Source organism: Petaurus breviceps, unplaced genomic scaffold (assembly GCF_028583685.1).
Source record: "Petaurus breviceps papuanus isolate PSGF00001 unplaced genomic scaffold, PetGlider_PUasm1.0 99, whole genome shotgun sequence".
In the NCBI taxonomy this organism is placed as follows: domain Eukaryota; kingdom Metazoa; phylum Chordata; class Mammalia; order Diprotodontia; family Petauridae; genus Petaurus; species Petaurus breviceps.
In genome coordinates, this window is record NW_027187465.1 from 2360021 (window position 1) to 2380341 (window position 20321).

General features: G+C 50.4%; 1 protein-coding gene across 1 annotated transcript in view; it reads left to right on the top strand.

Annotated features, from left to right (window-relative positions):
- The window catches only part of LOC138156177 (acyl-CoA dehydrogenase family member 11-like), a 35588-nt gene extending 20778 nt beyond the window's left edge, over positions 1-14810 (top strand). The window contains 15 exon segments of the mRNA XM_069081386.1: positions 2378-2480; positions 2483-2556; positions 5488-5589; positions 6268-6331; positions 6450-6483; positions 6485-6625; positions 6845-7208; positions 8155-8249; positions 10203-10302; positions 12556-12643; positions 12953-13080; positions 13656-13743; positions 13746-13786; positions 14196-14272; positions 14738-14810. Of these exon segments, the coding sequence (XP_068937487.1) occupies positions 2378-2480; positions 2483-2556; positions 5488-5589; positions 6268-6331; positions 6450-6483; positions 6485-6625; positions 6845-7208; positions 8155-8249; positions 10203-10302; positions 12556-12643; positions 12953-13080; positions 13656-13743; positions 13746-13786; positions 14196-14272; positions 14738-14810 (1572 nt within the window).
- The last annotated feature ends 5511 nt before the right edge of the window (positions 14811-20321 follow it).

Sequence of the window (20321 nt, forward strand, 5' to 3'; positions counted from 1 at the left end):
GAAAATGAAAGAGAAAGGGAGGAAGGAATCGAGGTGCACTCCCACTGTGTGCTGAGCCCTGGGTAGATAGTATCTCATTTTATGGTAGGCCTGGAGGCAGAGACTCTCTTCTTCCCTTCTCCCAGAACATCCCCTCAGAGGCATGGTTAGGCTTGTTCCTTGTTCTAAGCCTACCCTGGCCAGCGCTGGGATCTGCTTCTGGAATGCTCCAGGCTGGCTCTGATCTCCATGGGCCCAGAGCTGAGTCTGATCCTTTCAGCTAATTCTAATGCAACTGCTGTTCAGGTGTCAGCTAATTTCATCCAATGATCAAAGTACTTCACTCCTCCCAAACTGATTAAGGACCTGCTCATACCCAGTGTACACTTTTGATTGATTGATTGAATAGAGATGCCCAAGGATTCAGTAATTACATTAATTGGTTGGGGGAGTGAGTGTTCACACCTCCCTTCTACAATACAGCATGAAAGGATCATGAGGCACCCCATACTTATGTTAATTCAATTCACCAGCTGAAAGAGTGTCTGCAGGAAAGGAGGAAGGAAGGAAGGAAGGAAGGAAGGAAGGAGGGAGGGAGGGAGGAAGGAAGGAAAGGAGGGAGGAAGGAAGGAGGGAGGGAGGAAAGGAGGGAAGGAAGGAGAGAAGAAAGGAGGGAAGGAAGGAAGGCAGACAGGCAGGCAGGAAGGAAGGAAGGAAAGAAGGAAGGAAGGAAAGGAGGGAGGGAGGGAGGAAAGGAGGGAAGGAAGGAAGGAGGGAAAGGAGGGGAAGAAGGAAGGAAGGAGGGAGGAAAGGAGGGAAGGAAGAAGGGGAAGAAGGAAGGAAGGAGGAAAAGAAGGAGAGAAGGAAGGCAGGAAGGCAGGAGGGAAGGAGGGAAGGAAGGAGGGAAGGAAGAAAGGAAGGAGGGAAAGAAGGAGGGAAGGCAGGCAGGCAGAAAGCATTTATTAAATGCCTCCTATGGGCCAGGCACAGCGCTAAGTACTTTACAAATAGTATCTCCTGTCTCCAGACCTCGGGTTCATTAATTGTTTTTTAAAAATGTATTTGATAACATTAAGCATAATTGGCTTCCTTTGTAATCCTGATTCTGAGGAGTGTTCCTTGGGGCAGCTGGGTGGTGCAGTGGGTAGAGACTGGGCCTGCAGTCAGGAAGACACATCTTTCTGAATTCAAATCCAGCCTCAGACTCTTCCTAGCTGTGTGACCTTGGGCAAGTCACTTAAACCCTATTTGCCTCAGTTTCCTCATCTGTCAAATGAGCCGGAGAAGGAAATAGCAAACTACTCCAGTATCTTTGCCAAAAAACCCAAATGAGGAGAGCTGAACAGGACTGAACAACAGCCAAAACAAGCTTCTAAGAAGGAGCCCCTAAGCTTCACCCTTCCCTGCCCAAGAGGCCTTGACACCAGAGATTAGCCACTTGGCCAGGGGGCTCTGGGGCTCCTTTTCAGCTCAGCCTGTGAGCAGTTGAATGCTAAGACCCCATCCAGCCCCCAAATCCTGTACTTGCATCCCCACCTCCCCTGTGGTTGCCACGGTGCTTCTGTGAAGGGGTCATATGGTCCCTAGACAAGGCAGAGCTGAGGCCCCGGCCAGGCCAATCCAGTCTGACCATCTTGTGCCACTAGGGCAGCCTCTCCTCATTGGCATCACCATCTCTAGGCCTGCTCCTCTCCAATCCATCCTCCCTGTGTTTGCTAAGCTGTTATCTCTAAAGCACGTCTGGCCATATTATTCCTCTGCTCAATAACTTTCACTGACTATTACCTCCAGAATAAAACACCGACTCCCCTGTTGGGCTTTTAAAACCTTCGACTCTCCGGCTTCGGGTTTATATAATAATACTCTATTTTCACTCTGTGGGGGTGGGGATAAGCAACACCTGAAGAGAGAATTAAAAAGGAATTCTGAAGTAATCTCTAGGGGCAAGGGGACCAGGAACAGGGGGGCATCAGGACAGGCTTTTCTGTAGGAGCGGGGATTGAACAGAAGCAAGGAATTCTAAGAGGCTGAAGTGAGGAAGGAAAGCCTTTCAGACTTGGGTGACAGCCTATACAAAGGCATGGCAGAGGAGCTGACATTTACATAGCGTCTTAAGGTTTGGAAAGGGATTTATGTGCATGATCTCACTTGAGTTTTGTGATGACCCGTTAAGGGACGTAGTATTATTAAGTTTCCTTTTATAGATGGAGAAACTTCAGCTCAGGGAGGCCCCCGGTGAGTAGTTCTCTGAGACTGGCCCCAAGTTACTCTGTCCGGTAGGACCCCCCCTGCCTTCCTTCTTGGTGTTCCCAGTTCTTCCCCATTTCTTCACCCCTCGGGAGGGGATGGAATTGGAAAGGGAGACCCCACACCAAATTTGGGGGTGTTGTCTTTGCAGAGGTTTGGAGCCTACCTAGTATTAGATGAGATCCTCTCCCTGGGGCAAGAATGTGAAGTAAGACCCCCTGGACTGCAGCAGCTTGATGGCTGGGATCAGCGTGTGTTTGGAGGAAGCTAAAGGAGATTTCTGCTGAGGGGTTCATCTCCATAGGCTGTGAGAGGAAATACTCCAGCTGGAGGGAGGAGAACTGGGCTTGGAGCTGGGACATCTTCGGCTGGTTCTGCCCTGGAGCTGCTCCAAGACTCAGACCCTCCAAAGCCCTTCCGCTTTCTGAGTCATGATATGCTAGAGCATGGGCGAGAAGGGGCCTTGGAGGCCATCAGGTCTAAGTCCCTGACTTTCAGAGACTTAGTGTTTCTCGGTCACCCAATGACTAAGAGGTCTCCCATGTTCCCCATTTGTGGATGGGAGCTAGTAATGTTGCAGGGGCTGGGCATGAGTGGGTGGAGGACTGGCCTTGAAGTCAGGGAAACCTGAGCTCCATTTCTGCCTCTGACCTACTCTAGCTGTGTGGCCTTGGCCAAGTCCCATTATTGTCAGAAGGAAGGAAGCAGTGATGTGACAAGAGCTCTGGAGTCAGAGACCTGAGTTCAAACGCCACCTCTGAGGATGACTGCCAAGGCACTTGACTTCTCTGGGCCTCAGTTTCCCCATCTGTAAAGTGAGGTGTCTCAAAGCTCTAGATTAGGACAGCATTGGTTGCAAACAGCTGCTCTGTGTTGGAGGAAGGAGTTCCCACACTGGGATTCCTCTGCATCAGTGAAGGAACAGGTCTAGACAAATACAGAATGTCTGCCCAAACATTCCCAAATGGGACAATGCATAGAAGGGGGCTTCTCAGCCCCAAAGGCCCCCTTTCCTTTCTGCCGCTGAAGCCACCATGCTCTATCCCTGTAAACTTGGCCGTCAATCATCCCTACATGCTGAGCCATAAAGAAATAATTAGCAGGGCTAATGGCCCACAATCCGGCCTATCTGTATTCCATTCCCAAGGGTTTCCTCCTAAGTTATTAGACAGGCAAGGACATAAAACTTTGGCCTTGGTATGGTGCTGTGTGCTTCCCAAAAGCAAAGGCCGACTTGGGTAAGGAAGGAGACCTGGCTCCAAACTCTGCCTGCTTTCTGGGTCACATCAAGCAAGTCCCTTACCTTCCCCAGGCCTCAGTTTCCCCCTCTGCAAAATAAGGTGACTGTATTAGGTGGTCTCCAAGATCCTTCCCCAATTTAGTCACTCAATAAAACACCTACTATGTTCCGGGCTCTGGGCTAAGTGCTGCAGATACAAAAAACCCACCAACCAACCAGTCCCTGCTTCAGATGGCTCTCGGTCTCATGGGAGAGACAGCCTGCAGACAAAGATGATATATAAGCCACTGAGGCAAGGCACTACAGGCATTCTATTGCATTCCATTCTATTAAGGACCTACTAAGCGCCAGGGACTATGCTAGGGGCCAGGCATCCAAAAACAAGAATGGAAACATTCCTTGTCCTCAAGAGGCTGATGTGCTAACAGGGAGAGGGCGGAGAGGAGAGGGAAAGACACAACTCTGACAAGTAAAGATTTATTACGGACAAAATAATTTTCAAGGGGGCCCTGCATTATGAGAGAAATGGTTTGTTTCTCTCTTGTATTTAATGACTAATTATTGAGTTAGGACCTAGGTTTTTCCCTTTTTCTACCTATTTAGAAATCAGCCCAAATCAACCCTATTTAGGTTCCTCAGGCAGCCTTTGAAGTGCAGGGCTGATGCTGAAAAGGCAAACTCAGATATATTCAAAACGTAAAATTTGGTGAATTGATGGATTCCAGGCCTTCGTGTTTTATTCTGACAGGTCTGGGAAAATGCAGATTCTCCCTTTTGGCAGATGAGTGATATGGATACAGATCAATTTTTTTTTATCAAAATTAAGTGATCAGAGTCATGTATCCCCCACCCTCATTAGAATAGATCCACCTGTCATTATAATATTCATTCTCAGGGGCGGCCAGGTGGCTCAGCTAGTAAGAGCACCGGCTCCAGTGTCGGGATGACCTGGATCAAATCCAGGCTCGGATACTCAGCACCATACCCAGAAATAATAGCTGGTCGTGTAACCTTGAGCAAGTTACTTAACCCCGATTGCTTTAAAAAAAAATAATATTCATTCTCTCCTTCATTTTTAACCAATCAGGATTAATTTCCAGCCTCAGAAACATCTACTCTTCCAAAGGCATTATAAGCATTGAATGGGTTCCATGAGGGGTCTTTGGTCTAAGATAGATGGCCAAAGGATCACCCTTTCATTATTTATATATTACCATGATTAATAAAATGATTCATTACCCAGAAACTCTCTCTCGAACTTTTAACTTGAAGGGTCTCATTCAGGAAGTGGCACCACAGCCATGCTTCCAAGACAGCTAAGGGATGTATAAGGCAAAGGGGAGGAGGGAGAGCAGCCTAGACCTGGGTGGCCACTTGTGCCTTGGGATCCTTAGCAGGACAAGCTACATTTTGCTCCCTCTCTTACATCTCCCTCTCTTACAGAAGGGAAAAAAACCCCAGTCCTCTGAGCTTCAGACAGGAAGCAATAGTTTCCCCACTAGGGGAATGAAGTAAGGATGGGGGTGGGACCACTCCTCCTACCTCTTATTCCCTTAAAGTATAGCAATTCCTGCTGTGGTCAATAGCTCCCAGAGGCCTCCAGTTGGCACAGTCCTGAGAAATTACAGGTCTGGTTTCAAGCCCAGTAATTGGCATATAGGAAGAGCTTAATAAATGTTTTTTTTATTCATCCATCCATCCATTTATCCATCCATCCGCCGGTCAATTTATCCATCCATCCGCCGGTCCGTTTATCTATCTATCCATCAGTCCATATATCCCTTCCCCTGTTCATTCATTCAAGTTGAGCAGGCTCAGTCAGAAAGCCTTTGTAAGCAGGAATCTCACTCTGCCTCATCAAAGAAAGGAAAGAAGGGAGGCCAGGAAGCTGCTTCTGCTTCAGGCAGCTAAGCAAGGGCACAAAAGGATCCTTTGAAATGGAGGCGGAGGGCGAGAGAGCAAGGCTGCCCCCGGCCTCGCCCATCCTGGCTGGTGTTGACTCTGGCTTTTCTCCCTGTTCCTCAGCCATGTACCAGCTAGCCAAGCTGTTCCTGTTCTCCCCCTCTTCTGGAATGTTCATTTGCCCCTCAGCCATGACTGATGGTGCCGCTAAGGTCCTGGAGGTGAGAACCAAGGGAGCTCAGAGCCGGTGTCCTTCCAGCCCCCTCCCTGCCATCCCCACCCCTGATCTCAGGCTGAGGCTTCTAGCTCCCTTTACTTCCTGGGACCGATGACCTTGGTGTTCCATCTTTCTGATAAACGATGGAGTGCCCAGCCTGGTGCTCCTGTGCAGCTGCTTGACCAGGCTGCTAAGACATCCGTCCAAGGGGCTCCACAGCTTAGACCAGGACTGGTTAGAGGCTCGATGGGCATTTTTAAAGTGCCTACTGTGTGGCAGGCACTGGAGACATAAGACACAAAAATGAAATCCCTGTTCCCTGGGAGCTTCCATTCTTCTGAGGGGAAACAGCCACATAACACATCTGAAGATAAATAAATAAATACACGGTAATCTGAGGGGAGGGAATCAGGAATGACTCATAGGAGGGGGCACTGTAGCCAATGCTTGGATGGACTAAGAACGCCAGCCTGCAGAGGAAGGCCTTGGGGGATAATCTGCAAAAGCACTGGGAGGACAGGAAATGGTCGTGCCCAGGGGACACCAGTGAAATGGCTCCAAACCGCCATCGGTCACCATCAACAAGCATTTATGAAGTGCCTACTACATACGGACCATCCTAAATGTCGGGAGTGGTGGGTTTTCTACCTTCATTTGCCTTCTCCGACCTCATCCCCTGCAGGTGATGAACCCCTCAGGGTACCAGGGAAGTGTTCAGCCATCTGACTTCCCGAGACCCCCTGCCAGTGGATGACTGAGAGCAAGGGAGGCTGGGACTTGGGGCGGGGTGGGCTCAGAGACGGAGGACCCCCAGGGCTCTGGGGTGATGCTGGAGGCCAGCCCCACGGCTCTGCCTCTCCTCAGCCCTTGGCACCAAGGTGGTGGCCCTCAAGCAGGAAAGGCAGGTACAAACTCTTGGGATCTAAGTGGTTCGCATCGCAGACGCTGCCAGATCATCCGTGCCCAAGGTCGGCGGGCTGGATGAGGGCTAAGATCTGGCTTTCCTCGGGATTCTCAGCACCCCGGCCCGAAGGCTCCGGGTGGGTGTGCAGACCCCCAGACATCCGCCCACAGCCGCGCAGCCATTCCGGCACAGTCTTCTCATCTGGGTGAAAGAACCAAAGCTGTCCTCCCGCGGTATCCAAGTACCCCTAGAGCTCTGAACCACACACCATATCCACCCCTTCACTATCTGTGCTTGGGGAGGTTGGTCTGTAAGCAAGCTGGGCACTCTGCTCGGACCACGCTCACTGGCTCAGACATGCCAGCTCAGCTAAGGGCTGCCAGGCAGCGGATGAAGGGCAGCACTGGGGTGCAGTGAGGAAGGTGCCAAGAGGCCGGGTCAGGCTTGGCCCGGACAGATGCTACCCTGAGTGGGGCGGGCTGCCCGTCACGGGAGGTCCGCAAGCAAAGCTAGGCAAGTGCCGGGTGTGCTTGCAGCAGGGATTTCGGGAACACGGAGACTCTGCACCACAGGGGACCCGGGGGCTGTCCCTCTTCTTCCTGAAGTGGCGAAACGAGCAGGGCCAGCCAAATGGTCTTGAGGGGCAGCGCCTGGAGAAGCTGGGCACTCACCAGGTGCCCGCTGCCAAACTGCAGCTGCACAGGGCTCGGGCACATCTGGTGAGGAGGCTGGAGAGGCGCTCTTCGGGTCTTAGTGGACCCTGGGGTTGGGTCAGGGCTGTGCAGCCCCTCCCTGCCTGGGCCCGACCTGATGACAGGAAGCTTTCTCCCTGCCCCAATTCCATCTCTAGGATTCTGGGGTGGAACTGGAAGGGAAGGTGGAAGTCATTGGAGAGGACAAAGGCCCTTCCCCTCATGTTAGAGGAAACTGAGGCAGAAAGAAGTGAAGTGACCCAGGTCACACAGGGAATCAGTGTCTGGGGGCTTGAACACGGTCTTGCTGACCCCAAATAAGGAAAACAACAGTATGCAGAGAGATAGATGGCCTCGGAGTAAGGAATATCTGAGTTCAAATCTGACTTGAGACCCTTACTAGCTGTGTGACCCTAGGCAAGTCATTTCATTTCAGCCTGCCTCAGTTTCCCCAACTGTAGAATGGGGATAATAGCACTTCCCTCCTCAGAGTGTTGTGAGAATTGAATGAAATAATTGTAAAGTGCTTAGTACATAGTAGTAGGCATGACATAAATCATAGCTATGATGATGAGAATTTTTGGTAGCATTTATACAGTGCTAGAATAATGTTGAGAATTAGAGCTATCGTTTATACGCTTTAGTCATAATTATTGTAGATAGCATTGATATGGTGTTTAATCATGTGAGTTATTATTATTGGTAGCATTTACACAGTGCTTTAATAATAATTACTATTCCTGGCGTTTATACAGGATGAGCATAATGAGAATTGTTGTTCTAGACTTTATCACACAGTGCTTTAAGGTTTGTAAGACGTTTCCCGAATGACTGTCCCTCTCAGGCCAGGGTTCCTTCCGTCCTCATGGCCCTGCTGGGTTCAGGGTGGTAACTGTGCCCACTCCCTGGCACCTTGCTCTCAGCAGCAAGTGCAGGGAGCCCAGAAGTCCTTTGCCTACAGCCTCGCCTCCAGGTCTCCCAGGAGGGCCAGGGAGTGGCCACTATCAACAACATGCTGACCATCACCTGGATATACAATGCCATATGTGCTGTGGGCTTCATGAGGAGGTGAAAGGAAAGGGGGGACCTTCTAGGGCTACCTAATGCAGAATGAGGAGACTTGGTGACAGAGCAGGGCAGGGCAGGGAGGGGGAGTCAAAAACTTTCAAAAGATCTCTGAGTCCCATGGGCAGACAGGGACCTTAGTGGCTGCCAGTATGACCCAGACCTGAACAGGAATCCCTTCGACCTCAAAGGAATCAAAGAAGGAGGTAAAGGACACAGGCGGACAAAAATATTGAGAGAAGTCATTTTGTGGTGGTAAAGAACTGGGAGAGGAAGATGCCCATCCTTTGTGGAAAGACTGAATTAGTTGTGGGATATGAGTGTCATGGAACACTATTGTGCTATGAGAAATGATGAGCAAGATGGTTTCTGAAAAAACCTGGGAAGATTCAGATGAACTGATACAGTGTGAAGTGAGCAGAACCAGGAGACCAATCTATACAGTAACACCCCCCCCCAAGTTCCTGTAACCCCCTGGCTCCCGCTTGCAGCCAGACCCCCCACTTAGAGGGGGGTTCACTGCTTGTCAGGACAGGCTGGTCTGCTCTGGGACCACGAAGTTGAAATTTGTCTCCCCCCAGTTTAAGATCCTCAGACCAGAGTTCATTGCCTTCCCAAGCCAGACAAATCCCTAATTTGTACCCATGTGACTTCGAGCACCTTGCAGTTTTACAGGACAGTCTAGCAAACACGTGGAGACAGCTCTTCTGGATCCCCTGGGTCTCTGCTTCTGCTGCATGTGGCCCATTCTTTCAATTGAATCTCACAGGACAGGCCTCCGAGCCCTTACCCATCCTGGTTCCCTCCTCCAGACACTCTCTTGTCTCTCCCAAAACTGTGCTGTTCACACTTGAACTCAAGACCTTCTGGTAATCCTGCCTCTCTCTCTGAGTCTGTGGAGTGGTCAAAGGGGCAAGAGAGGACTGGGTCAAAAATAAATGCATGCAGGTAGGGGAGGGTAGGTCTGACAGGGAAAGAGGCTCCTGGCCCCAGGGAGGATTTTCAATCACTTTGGGGCCCCCAAGGCCTGGGGCTGCTGAACCGCCCCATGGCTGATGGTGATAACAGACATTTTGCCTCCTCTATGCTTATGGACAGGTAGCATTATCATTATTGCAATGCTTTTTGTGACCTCTATGGGGTTTTCTCAGCAGAGATACTGGAGTGGTTTGCCGTTTCCTATTCCAGTCAATTAAGGCAAATGGAGGTTAAGGGACCTGTGAAGGGTCACACAGTGTCCTAAGCTGGATTTGAACTCAGGTTCTCCCGACTCTAAGCTCAACACTCCATCCACTGAGCCCTCTGATGGCATTACTCCCATGTAAAGTGATGAGGAGACAAGACAGAGAGACATGTCATGAGAAGCCCAAGGTCACACAGGTCCTAAGTTCACACAGGCACTTTCCTCACAATAGCCATGAGATGATACAAAGCAAATGTAATTGTCCCCATTTTATAGATGAGAAAAACACACTCAGAGAGGTTCAAGGCTTTGCCTGGGGTCACAGCTAGGAGCTTAGAAGGTGGAATTTGCCCTGCCTACAGTTACACCTAACATTCTTTTTGCTATAGGACACTGTCCTGTAAGGTTTCCTTCTGGAGCTGAGCACCCAGGAAGGAGAGAGCTCTGCAGCCACCCCACTGTCCTTCTCCTGGACAGGAGGGCTCATGAAGCCTATTCACGAATAGGAGAACAGACCTCATACAATCCACCCATTTACTGCCCGGCCCCATATTGAGAAACTAATCCCACTCAAGAAGCCCCTCCCCCTCCTTGTCTGACCACCAGGAGCTTGTCCTAAGGTGGAGGAGACTGGACCACAGTAGGACAGCAATAGCCGTGGCTATAGCGAGCTGAGAGTTTTAGTTATTCCTTGTCACCCAGAGGGGGTGATGGGAAATAGTGGCTCTTTCGTGTTGGGGTAAGAAGGAAACTGCCTCCATCTTCCTCCCCAGGGTGGTCACCATGGCTCGAGGGCATGCCATCCATAGGTTTGCATTTGGAAAGTTCATCAAAGACCATCTACTACATACTCAGATGTTGGTCCGGATGGAGGTGAGAGCAGCCCCAATCACACAGGTCTCTGCCTTCAGCCTAGAAGGGGCACAATACCTTCCAGACCCCCACATTCATTTTGGCAGATAGGGCACCCCCATTCTCAAAGAGGAAGGGCTGAGGAACCTGGGACTGCAGTCTGACTGAGGCTGCAGGCAAGGATGGAGAGTCTTCACACCCCTTTCCCCCATTCCCCCATCCAAGCCACAGAATGTCAAATTTCACTGACCTAGCAGAGGGGAGGCCAGGCTAGGGGGGAGCCCCAGCTCTGCTAGCCATACAATTCTGGGAAAAATCATAGTCTCTCCAGGCAAGGTTTTTTCATCTGTCAAAAGAGGAGGTGGGATGAGAGTGAATGATTGTAAGCCCCCTTCTGTGATAGTAATGGCAATTAAAGATTCCCCTGTATTGGCTTGGTTTTCAAATTGATTGTGTTAAAACCCAGAGTTTGTTAATCCCACCTGTGGGATGGACTTGTTGATGTGAAAAGAAAGTCCTGAACTGGGAGGAGCTGGTGACATAGATTTGGAGAGACACAAGAAAGAGGCAGAGGAACCTTTTTTGGAAGCAGCACCTCGTGGAGGCAGAGAGAGAGACTGAGAGGACTGAATTGCCCTGGACTTTTGAGACCTGCCCCCTGAGCTGCCAAGGGCTGAGGAGACATGGCTGCTTTGCTGGTACTTTGTCTGTCTGTTTTGATGTTGTTTTGCCAGATTTGTCCACTGGTGAAAGACTGTCCTGTTGAAGAAGTCCTGGAACCTGGCTTTTGGCTAAGAAGCCCTGAGACTGTCCTGCAGACAGAGAGTGAATACTGTCCACTGGTGAAGGACAGTGCTGTTGTTGCAGGGATCTGGAGACTGTCCTGCAGACAGAGTGAATACTGTCCACTGGTGAAGGACAGTGCTGTTGTTGCAGGGGTCTGGAGACTGTCCTGCAGACAGAGTGAATACTGTCCACTGGTGAAGGACAGTGCTGTTGTTGCAGGGGTCTGGGAACCTTTCTGTTGGTTCAGAAGCCCTGAAGAAGGATTTTCTGGTTGTATGTTTACAGAAATCCTGGGAGAGGGTTTTGCTAATGTTTTCAGGGGTTCTAGGACTGTTCTACAGACAGAGGATGAATTAATGAAGGGACTGGCAATGTATCTTGTGGCCTTGCTAAGCCTTGTCTCCCCAGGAACTAAGATTGCTGAGAACTTGCCTTGTGTCAAGATGAAGAAAAGACCTCCATTTGGGTATTAAGTGCTGTGTTTAAACTTGATGTAACTCTGGGGTAGATTCAATTGAGATCCAGGGGTGGGGAACTTTTGACCTTTTGGTGCTCTGTGATTGACAAATGAAGGTACTTTACTTATGTTTGGAAACTAATCTCCATTTGAGAAGAGGGGCTTTGTGATGGACTAAATGAAGGTACAGCCTAGGGGTGGAGTAGTATTTAGACCAGGGACTTCGTAATCGATTGATTGGAAGGTCCTGGGGTGGGGTAGTACTTGGAGATTATTTAATCACCCTTAGTAAATGCTATATTTTGAATGATGTCATGCTTTGACCTTCTCTGTTCTTGGTTTGTCACTGAATAAAATGGAGAGCGCCTATGCTGGTATTCTGAACCTGGGAAGTTGCCTTTCCTTGGCATTACATTACACCTTCCAGGACTGAAAAAGGTACTTGATGCATTCTCTGATGGAGGAGGGTGGTAAGTCAAAGTGGGCTGGAAGAAGGGTGAGTGTAAGCCAGAAATCAGCATTGTCTGCTGACCCTCTGGGGAGGGGGCTAGGCCCATGTTGATCATACAGGGAGACAGTCATCAGTCGGTCCAGCCAAGGCCCAGGGAAAACAACCCTTTTTTTTTTTCTGCCTTTTGGAGGGCAATTGGGGTTAAGTACCTTGCCCAAGGTTACACAGCTGTTTTTTTTGTGTGGGTGTTAAGTGACTAAGGCTGGCACTGAACTCAGGTCCTCCTGACTCCGGGCCGGCACTTTACTCAGTGAGCCACCTAGCCGTCCCGGAAACCAACAATTCTTAATCTGAGCTCCTGTGACCTACCTCATAGCAGGAAGGCATTGGCAACCTTTGGAGCACTGCTGATGACCTCTGGGGTCCCTTCCAGCTTGGATAGTCCTGGAATTCCTGGGCCCAGCCCCCCATCCCTAACCCCTTTCCCTGCAGTGATTAGTGACCATCTCACTGACTGCCAGAAACAAGTAGTGTCCAGAGAAAAGGGTGGGATGGAGGAGTTCAGCCTTTTTCCAGCCAGACCCCCTCTTCACAAGCAATGGCTATTGTCTCTGAGGGGCTGGAATGCTCTGGTGGGCAGGGCTACATGGAGGACACGTGCTTGGAGGGCATTCTTTGGGACCAAGGACACCAGGCAGTAATTTCTGAGGATACCAGCCCAGGGGACTCTGAGGATACCAGCCCAGGGGACTCTGGTTTGTTCAAAAAGCAGTGGCTGTGTTTCTGACTCCCTAAACTCCAGCCCCTGGGCTACACTCGGAGTCAGAAGTGGGATGTTGTTACTGCTGGGACCCTAGGAATTGGGGCTTTGAATCAGGCAGCAGAGGGGCCTAATTGGGGGGAGAGAAGGTAATATAACTCAGACAGGAAACTCTCTTGACTGCTGCAAGGCCTAAGACCCTAGCAATAGGGGGAAGGGTTGCTCTACCCTCTGCAGGTGCTGACCATCTGGGAGGAAACCCCCAATGTCCTTGCCTTAGACATCCTGCATGTCCTGGCCGAGAGCCAAGGGCAGGGGATGCAGGTCTTTTCAGAATCTTTCCAGGTGAGGTACTAATGGGAGCTTGTAAACAGTGTCCTGCAGCCCCTTCCTCCTGTCTCACTGGGAGGGGCTAGGATTCTTTGGGAAAAGGGGGTTATTTCCCAGCAGGGGTTCTGCTCCTGCACTGGGTAAGCCTATCCCTGCTTCTAGTCAACTGATGTGTTCATAAAAGAATCCTGTGACCTGCCTGTCAATTGAAGTCTGCAGACCTGGGGAGCTTACCCTGGGGCAGCTAGAGATGCTAAGAGCTCCTTGGAATTAGTGACCTAGGTTTAAGTCCCGCAATTTCTTGGGATTGTTTTCCTCTCATGTAAAATGGGGGTGACATCACTTCCCTCCCAGGGTTATCGTGCAGATGAAACAGGATGGGGCACTTGACTTCAGTGAGGGTTGGGGATCTGCCACCCTTACAACGATGAGAGCCTTAGGGACCAGAGGCCTCTTCCACAGGAGGGAGGCAATATTGTTGAGATGCTCAGAGGTCATGCAGAGCAGGACTCCCCTGCTTGACCCTGGAGCTAGCTGATGGAATCCATTAAGATTGCGCCCCGCCTGTCCTTCCCCTCCCCCACCCCCAGAAGGTGGTTTCTGCTTCCAACCACTCAGAGCTGACTTGCCTGCAAGATGCCCTCAGGAGGCTGGCCTAGGGCAGGCACTCCATGGAAGTGGCGCCAGGGCCCTGGCCTATGCACTGGCCAGGATCTATATAGTATCTCCTTCCTCTCTCCCACATGCCCTGTTCCAGTTGGGGAGGGCAGGATTCTGAGGCAGAGGCAGCATGGCATCCCTGGAAGAACAATGGCTTTGGAGGCAAAGACCTAAGTTCAAACCCCACCCCTACCCTTGTAACACCGGCCAAGTCAAAACCTTGCTGAGCCTGTTTCCTCTTTCATGAAATGAGAGGGTCAAACTAAGCCCCTATGGACCCGTCCAACTATAGGATCTTACAGGCCTCCCTGGGCCTGCTTCCTCATCTGTAAAAGGTGGTGGTGGTAGGCTTAGAGGATTTCCAAAAGCTTTCAGCTGTACATCCCACAATCCTGTGGAATGGAGTAAGACTGCACTGTAATTATTCCCTCTGTCCTTGGTTCTCTCACTGCAGGCCTGCTTTCTGTATGGGGACTCTTTGGATAGAGCATGCAGCCTGGGCTGAGGCTTCCCCTTCTGACATCTGTGCTTCACAGAGGTAAAGAGGGTGCTCACCTCCTGGGCCCAGTCAAATTCCTCCCACGTAACAGTCAAACCGCACTCACCTTCCAGACTTCCATCACCAGCTCAAAACTCAGTGGCGCTTAATCTGGGGACAATCTTCTTCCTCCTATCTTTCCCTGGGCATGATCTTGGGCATGATCTTGGACGTGCCACACAGATCCACTCAGACAAGCCATTTCCCTGCCCTTTTAAAAAGAAACAGGTTGTCCCGTCCCTAACATACATGCTAACCTGAATGTTTATTCACACAGGGCATTCGGTTTTCTGTTCCATTCATTCTGTGCCACTTAATTTGGGACTGATTTGGCACTGATCTGGTAGGCCGATGGCCCAGAGGGAAACTTACTTCAAAAAGGAGTTAGAAACAATGAGCTCAACCTCCTTGGGCCTCACCTGAGAACAGCTCATCGGAGGACCCCTCAACTCGACAGGATTTTTTCCTAGGTAGTGTGGAACAAGACCTCTGCCCTTTGGACACTGCTCATGGAGCCGGCTGCTTTGGGGCTGAGGCTGGTCTATGAGGCAAGCCCAACTTTCAGAGAGGCAGGCGCCCAGGTTTCCTGGCTAACAGAAGACTAAACATGGCGGAGCCCTTAAACCCAAGGGAAATGAAGCTGGCTCTCTTAAACCCTCCATATGCCCAAGGACCAGCATGTCTTACATATGCCGAATTCCTTATGTTCAATAAGATTCATAAGTAATATCACACATACACCTATGTGTATACATAGCTTTGTTCATTATTCAGTCATTTACATTGTGTCTGACTTTTGGTGACCTCATTTGGAATCTTCTTGGCAAATATACTGGACTGGTTTGCCATTTACTTCTCCAGTTCATTTTATAGATGAGGAAATTGAGGCCAACAGGGTTAAGTGACTTGCTCAGGGTCATACAACTAAGCATCCGAGGCTGGATTTGAACTCAGGTCTTCCTGACTCCAGGCCTGGCGGCCTGTCCTCTGTGCTACCCAGCTGCCATACACACAGTCACACACACATTCTAAAAATGTAGTCACATAAAAATGACACTGACTTTAGATGCCTCATAAGGAGACTCAACACAACTTTTTATTAATGAGCAAAAGATCAGAGTGAGTGGTTTTATTTTTTAAAAAATAGACACCAGGGATTGTTTCCATTTTTATGTCAAACTTTGCTCCCTGGATAGAGATCTGACTGTTCTGGAAGGGAGGGGGGCTGGAGGTGATAGGGCTGTCCTCAAGGGAGTTTGTAGAAATGAGGTGCTCACCCAGGCTGACCAGTGAGGTCACTGTAAACAAAAGGTGAATGACCCCAGGGCAGAACAAACAGAACCTTGAGGCAGGAATTCCTAGAAGTTCCCTTTCCCCCCCACAATGTTTAAGGGTCAGCCTGGCCCCTGGTGGCTTCCTCCCACTGTGGGTCTTCGAGGACAAGCTGGATGATGGGGTCTCTTTGTTCCACTCTGAGTTGGACTGGAGCTGATGGCTTCGGAGAGCCATCCAGTCTTCCGTTCTTGGAGAGAGGGACCTGGGGGCACAGGGCATAGAGTTGGGCTTAGAGTCAGGGGTATCAGACTCTCCTATCTCAGTCACTTACTATGTGATTCTGAGCTTACCTTAACTGCTCTGTGCTCTAGTTCCTCATCTGAATTATGGGGGCAATTACTGCACCTGCTTGCTACAGTCATCATGAGGATCAAATGAGAGAACATGTAAAACACTTTACAGACGTTAAAATGCTACAGGAATGCGATAATAATATTATTATTATTACTCCACGAACTGGCCAAGAGTCTGGAGCCCTGGTTTCTTGCCCCAGCTCTAAGTAGCTCCATGACCTGGGGCAAGCCCATCCTGCCTTCTCTGGAAGTGGAAGGGTTGAGAGCTTCTGATCCTAGGACAAAGCGTCCCTCTCCCAAATGCTATTCTTTCAGTTCTGGCAAGGAGGATTTAGGATAGTAAGCCACTGTGCCCCTTACATGGATGGGGTAATCTCAGTTCTTTATACCCCTTTCAATGGTGGAGGGACTTCAAAGGCCCAGACGGAAAAAGACCAAAGGTCACTACATTTGTCTGACCAGCTCTGTATCTCTGCCATAATTAAGTGGCTCCCTTACTCTCCACTGAAACGATTCCTTTACCTGCTGCACAGCCCAAGTCTGAATGGCTAAGCAATGTGCTGGCCCAGAATGGTCACAAGCCCAAGGCATGGGGGCCCTGGTCACATGCCAAAATGAGCGGGGTTTCAACAGTCACTGCAGCCAGAGCTGTCAGAGCCTGCAAACACTGAAGTCTATGGCCCCCAAATCACTTTTGCTGAACACCACCTGGACCTCACCAGCTGTCAAGGTGGTCTTGAAGCAATTACACTGAGCACACACCCAGCCCCCACCCCCAGGCGCTTATGGCTAACAGAACTTGGGGCGTCACTGGGGAGCCTGCACAGGTGGGACAGGGGCAGCCTTGGAGAAGTCTTGCCATGACCCTCCCCGCCTCCCCAGGTCCCAAACACAACTGCTTGGCTGAGGGAGAGGCTCGACCGACTGCTGCTCAGGCATCATGCCCTGGGCACCACTGTGAGCTGGACTCTGCTTATCACAGCAGCCATGAGGTACTTGAAACGCTGCAGCAAGACTTCCCCATTTTTACTCCTATGCTTTCAAGGTCAATAAAGACCAGGCTACAGTCGTTGAATCTTACATTCTGTAAACAGTCAAGCACTCCATGTGCACTGGGAAAATCCAGTGCTCTAGCTCGGGCCAGAGACTTCCCCCAATTTCTATAGTCAGAAATTAAGGGACCTGGCCTCTTAGGTTTGCTCAGCGTTCATCAGGCTTCTCAATATTTCCGACTGCCTGACAGTTATGTTTCTGGTTATGGTCAGGTAGGGACTTGATCCTAGAAATCCCTCATTCATTAGCCAACTTCTGCAAAGAAGGCAGCTGTAGGGTTACTCTTCTGTGTCTCAGGGACAAAATCTGGAAACCCTTAAAATACTTTTTTTTCCCCTTTTTGGAGGGGGGAAGGCAGGGCAATTGGGGTTAAGTGACTTGCCCAAGGTCACATGGCTAGTTTTGTGTTAAGTGTCTGAGGCCAAATTTGAACTCAGGTCCTCCTAACTCCAGAGCTGGTGCTCTATTCACTGCACCACCTAGCCACCCCACTTAAAATACTCTTAATCTGAGGGAGACAAAGGGCAGAAAAGTTCCAGAAAAGTGGCTATCCCTAAGTCAAGCAGAACCTAGCAGAGCTGCTGTCCCTGGTGTGGGGGTGAGGGTGTGTGTGACACAATCGGGCCTCAGACAAATATCCTGGTCCTCAAGTAGAGAGTAAGTCACCTCTAGCAACCTCCACATGCCCCCAGCTCCCAAAACAGCCCAGCACGCCAGTACTGACTCACTGCTTTGTAGACTGTGGTACGGCTCAGTTATGAAAAGGACCAGGAGCCATCTGGCAGGTTAACAGGTTTTCGGTTCGATGGGCTTAGCTTCGTTGGCCCAGCATGGGTCTGGTTTCCTCTCAGGAGACAGGAGCCTTGGGATTCACAGCTTCTTCCCTAAGGGGCCCATCTTTCGGCCCCCAAAAATCAAAGGCCTGGACACGTGGGCCCTAAGTGTGTCATATGCTCTATGCAAGGGCCCCAAGTGATCACAATGCATCTGTGAGATTCTTTATTGGGGAAGTCAGGCTCTCCCTTGGGGGATGGGAAGCTACTTGAGAACACAGGGCCCAGGGCTGATCCTGGAGGATAAAGGGCAGCACAACCCAGGGATTTTCCCATGTTTATAATACTGGTCACCATACATTAGTGATTAGGGAGGGAAGGGAGGGGGGATCGTGTCGGGAACCCCCAGATCTTGGATCCTGTTATCACACTGCAGTTTAAGGAGGGTGAGCGCAGGGGCGGACTCTAGCAGGGACCAGAAATGGAAAGCAGGTTTCCTATTGTCTTCAGGACTTTTCTTCCTTGTCATTGCCACCCCCCCCCTCCCAGAATGCTGTTGGGTGGGAAGGACATTGGCACTAGGCTATGAGTCTGGGGAAATCAGCCCTGCACTCAGATGACAAAGCCCCCATGCTGGCTCTGAGATCGGCAGGTGCAGGGGAAGTCTGAATGGCTGCAACAGTTGGCTCTTTGGGACAGGGTGCCAAAGGGGGTAGATACTGGGTGGCACCTTCAACAGTGTGTGGGAGGAGAGGAAAAGGAGGAGGTGATGAACCAAGGGGAAAGGAAACTTTAAAAGTGTTAGCAAACGCTACCATGCGGAACTCTAAACTTTATTCACTTTTATTTATATATTTAACAATTCTAAAGTATTTACTTCTTGCTTTGACAAAAAAATGAAAAATAGAGGAGCACTCCCCCTCTGTGAGAGAGAAGGGCGATATGTACAGCTACGGAGAGTTACGGTTCCTCCTTCACATACAAAGAAAAATAATATTAATAAAAAAGTGCTTCATTGATCAAAAACAAGGGGGAGGGCCTACGAGCTGCAAGCATTTATTCACACTGTACATCAGACCCAAGAAACCCGTATCAGAACCTGTGGAGAACCTTCCTTCAGGCTGACTCATCCTCACTCATGGCCCCCAGCTTCCCGAAGTCCAGCTCGGAGGTGCCCCTGCCACAGACAGGCCCCAAGGGAGGTCTGCTGGGGCTTCTGGGCATTTTCTGGGACAAGGGCCAGAAAGAGTCCTCCGAAGGCCCTGGCAGATGCCAAGTGAGGAACAGGCCCTCAGCGCAGGCCCTGATCTCAGAGCTCTTCAGACATTTCTACCCTGTTACCTGTTAACAGCTTTGAGTCAACAAAGCATGGTCCTCCATCCCCAGAGGGAGGAAGAGCCTGTGGGTGCAAAACACGGACACCAAGACAAACGGCCAAACACAAACCTCAGCCTTGCTCCACCTCTCTGTTCCTACTTCCTGTGTCCCTTCTCCCTGAAAACCTCCTGTCCCAAGTCCTGGGCAGTTTCCCTAGTGATACAAGGGCAGCTTCTCCAAATGGATTTTGCTGCTGCTGAGAAGCCAAAGATGGCACCAGATGGAGGTGCCACATAGGGCCCCTCTTTCCGCTGATAACCAAGGTCAAGCCCTGCCCATTCTCCAAGGAAAAGGGGAATGGGAAGTTTGGTTTCCATTCTTGGAGGCTTGTACTTTCAGAGGCTGATTTCACCCTGGAGGGTCTGAGATCATGATTGTTTTGGGGGGAAGAGGAAAGGAAGCTGGGGCCTTTTGGAACCCTGAGACCAGATTTCCCTGTGTTGGCCATGACTGGGTGTGAATGGGCAGCCCCAGAGGTGGCTCCCTGCTGTGAAGGGAGGTGGGCATTGAGAAGCTGCAGACTTGGCCGCTGCCCTTTGGTTGGTTTGTGTGGGAGCAGGCTGGCCAATGTCGGTGAGAAGAAGGGTCCTACATTCTGGGTCAATGTACAAACAAATCACACAGGGAGAGCGGAAAAAATCTGCTCATCTGCTAGGCCTCTCACTGGTCTGCAAGCTTAGGAGTCAAAATGGGACTTTCCTCAGCCAAGTGCCAGGTTTTGGCCATGAGGGCACCCTGCAAAACAGAGAGCTGCCCAAGTATACAAATGGGCCTCTGAACTCCCCGGCAGCAAAGGGAGGCTAAGTCAGCCCAGGTTAACAATACAGAAGGTGGGATGGATGGGCTCTCACGGGACCAAAGCTCCCCGTTTCTTCTAGCAGCAAAAGTTTCCCCAAACAGCACTACCTTGTTTGGTGGCATGAGGAGTGATTGAAAGCATCAGCAAGGGCACTCTGCAGACTGCTGCTGGTCTTGGCTTCTGGATCCCCCTTCTCCCATCTCCTGATTCCAAACCAAGCCAACTCTGCAGTACAGACCAACAGTGGGGGAGCTAAGAGTGACAGGGGCCTGATCCTAGGCCTCATCCCCTTTGCAACCTCCAGTTATCTAGCAAAAGCAAAGCCCAAACACAAATCAGAGGATGGAGAGGCAGAGGAGCAGGGGCAAAGGGGAGAGATTCTCCACCCCAGACACAAGCCCTAGAGTTCTGTCCCTCGAAGCAGATGG